We start from the raw sequence: 3,040 nt of genomic DNA on the forward strand, positions 1-3,040 counted from the left end.
TGGTACTCTCATGAACACAGTAGTTTCGTGGGTCCAAATTGATCAAGGGATGAGTGTGACTTAGAAGATGCAGCTTTAGGAATGGATGAATACCATGTACTGTGCAAGTACGTGTTTGCTTTTATTTGAGCTGTAATTTGTTATCCAAAGAAAAGCAAAATATCTGAGAAAGTTGTGATTTGAGAGGAAAACAAAACATCTGCTTTTCTTTTATCATATCTTGATGGGTATGGATAATCCCTTTCAAAAGGCTTATGCCACAAGATGATAAGAAACCCACCTATTCTTTCAACAGCTGTTTGTGTTGTCCAGTCACTCTACCTGGAATATCCTAGCATTTGATGGGTACTGTTTATAAGAATGTCAAGGTTATAAGGATATTCTGTTCACATAAATAATATTTCCCAGTGGTGTGAAACGAAAATAGATTCTTAGGAAAAATGGCATGAGACAAAAAAAAAAAAAGGTTTGCTAAGTTGATGAAAAAAATGTATAAGTAAAAGAGGCAATCGAGGACCTCCTAAAATCACTGTGGGAGATTTGCATGCACACACAGGTAAACAGGGAGAGAGGCAAAGGTTCTACGGTCCCATAAGCCTAGTTTATCCATGGGGATCACCTCTTTTGAAAGCTGTCATGAAATGTCTTTCAGATCCTGAGACTCCAGCAAGATGTCTTACTACCAGCAGCAGTGCAAGCAGCCTTGCCAGCCTCCTCCAGTGTGTCCACCCCCGAAGTGCCCAGAGCCTTGTCCTCCTCCAAAATGCCCAGAGCCCTGTCCTCCCCCAAAGTGCCCTGAGCCTTGTCCTCCTCCAGTGTGCCCTGAGCCATGCCCCCCTCAACCATGGCAGCCAAAATGCCCTCCTGTGCAATGTCCACCATGCCAGCAGAAGTGTCCACCCAAGAACAAGTAAGGGCCTCTCATGCATCCGGACCAGGGGAAATGAAGGAAATCTGTCTCACCAACTCCATAGCAACATCTCCATCCTCTTTGAAAGCCTGTCCTGGATGCAGAAGAATCTTCTCTACCCTTCATCCTCCATGTGCTTATGATGGCTCCTCAGAAAGAAGGCATTTCTCTCAGGCTGTTCTCCTGCTCCTTTCCTGGGGCTGTTGAGAATGATCATTTCTCTTTGTTTTAGTATACCACAGGCTCAGAAGGAAGCACAACAGGTATCTACTCTGTGCTTTCAGAGGAGCCTTCTCAGCCTGCTAAGAGAAGGCCGTTCTCAGCCATTCTGCTGTTTCACTCCTTGAAAAAAGGACCCTTTTGGTGATGGTCTAATAAATACTATTTTTCTTGCAAAACTGCTTAATATTGTATTACTATTTTGGCTTTTTTCTATCCTTTGTTAGAGAGATTTTAAATTTTAATTCAGTGTTTTCTAAATGGAGTCACATCAAAGACTAATTCAATCTTATTCCTTTTTTATTGGTTATTTAATTTATTTACATTTCAAATGCTTTACCCTTGCCTGGTTTCTCCTCTCAGGCCCCCTGTCCCATGCCCTTCCCCCAATTCAATCTTATTTCAAAGTTATGTTTTTGACCATATTAAGATTTAATTGTTTTGAAGACCAAATTACTTCACTTCTTAAAATATTATCTTTTGAAATACAGCATGAAAAACTCTATCACCTGTCAGCCACCTATCTATCTACAGTCTATTACTAACATTCATTTTTAGTACACATTTGAATTGTCACCTATGGTATAGTGAGTGTCAGACCCCATGCATGCTGTAGAGTTCAGTGATGACTCTCGCAATAGCAGAAGCAGCTCACCACCAGCATCAGCAATGCCCCTGTGTGGATTTCTCTTAACTACTCAGCAAATGTTATTTTAAAACTACATTATTCTTTCCCACTGCCCTCTTTCTTTATTAATTTACTACACTTCCTATGTGATACTAAAGAAAGGGGGCTTTGTGGTACTTATGAAATCCCTTGAGATGATAGCAATCCTTAAAAACAGGTTTGATAGAAGAAATGGGAAGAAAAGCATTTTTGATGGGTCAAATTGCCTCCATCACATGTGTTCTCACAACATTCTGTACATTACAACTTTCCTCATTCTTACCTTCTGGAAGCCAGGCTTTACAGAGTAGTAGCATGTTTAAGGGCAACTGAAGACATAGCAGAGTTAAGAAGTCACTACGGATGTCCAAAGAAACACTTTGATCAAAGTTCTGAAGTCAGTGAATGACTGACTTCACATTACAAAGGAATCTTCAACTGAGCTTCAGGCACTGACTTGAATCAGTCAGAGCTTTAGGCCAAAACCTTATCTTTAACAAGACTTGAACAGGTGTCCTGCTGAGAAGGATAAGCCACAGAGAGGTGAAAGACACAAGGCAGAGGCAAATGAAAGATGACCATCTTGGGTCACACTGCCTGAGATAGCATCTAAAGCCTGTTCTCACAAGAGAAGTTCTGGCTCTTTGAGCTGGTCAGTTGACAGAGCATCTTCCTGGAGCTCATACCAATAGATTCAGCAGAGCCCTAGAAAAGAGCATATTCTGGAAGGGATCTTAAATGCCTTCAATCAAGTCTTCATCTCTAAACTGTCCCATGGCACAAAGGTTGAATGGATTCTTCAGATCGTCTGGGAGGAACAACAGGTTCAGGAAAAGCAGCACCAGGCTCCCAGGTAGGCCTTGTGTCCTGCTCTGGAACAATGGTGGTTTTTGAGGGTTTCAGACAGAGACTCTTGTGCAGGCCACAAAACACAGGTCTCTTAGAACCCATCCCTGAGTTGGCTGGTATTTTCAGCTTTTTTGCTTTTGACTTGAGATCTGAAGGATTGTTTATTTATTGTTACATTTAAATTGTTATTTCCTTCATCTAAAAAGCTATTCGTACATAATGCAGGTTTTCTAAGGACTAAGATCAATCAAACAATAAAAAAGTGTAAAATGAGAGATTAATATGACTTCAGAAATATTCAGTTATTGCAGATTCCATCATGCTGTCCATATTTTTGACAGAAATTAGCTAGATTTTCTTGTTTCTTTTCTTTTTTGTATTTTTTATTAAATTGT

At 40.4% G+C, this 3,040-nt stretch overlaps 1 protein-coding gene across 1 annotated transcript; it reads left to right on the forward strand.

Annotated features, from left to right (window-relative positions):
- Positions 1–671: 671 nt before the first annotated feature.
- On the forward strand, positions 672–914 carry LOC116094134 (small proline-rich protein 2B). The gene has a single exon (XM_031376074.1). The coding sequence runs from the start codon at positions 672–674 to the stop codon at positions 912–914; it is 243 nt and encodes an 80-aa protein (XP_031231934.1).
- Positions 915–3,040: the final 2,126 nt, after the last annotated feature.

This window comes from Mastomys coucha, unplaced genomic scaffold, assembly GCF_008632895.1.
Source record: "Mastomys coucha isolate ucsf_1 unplaced genomic scaffold, UCSF_Mcou_1 pScaffold16, whole genome shotgun sequence".
Classification (NCBI taxonomy): Eukaryota; Metazoa; Chordata; class Mammalia; order Rodentia; family Muridae; genus Mastomys; species Mastomys coucha.

What these genes read in the sequence shown, in the direction of transcription:
- LOC116094134 (XM_031376074.1), top strand. Translation starts at nt 672, where the DNA reads ATGTCTTACTACCAGCAGCAGTGCAAGCAGCCTTGCCAGCCTCCTCCA.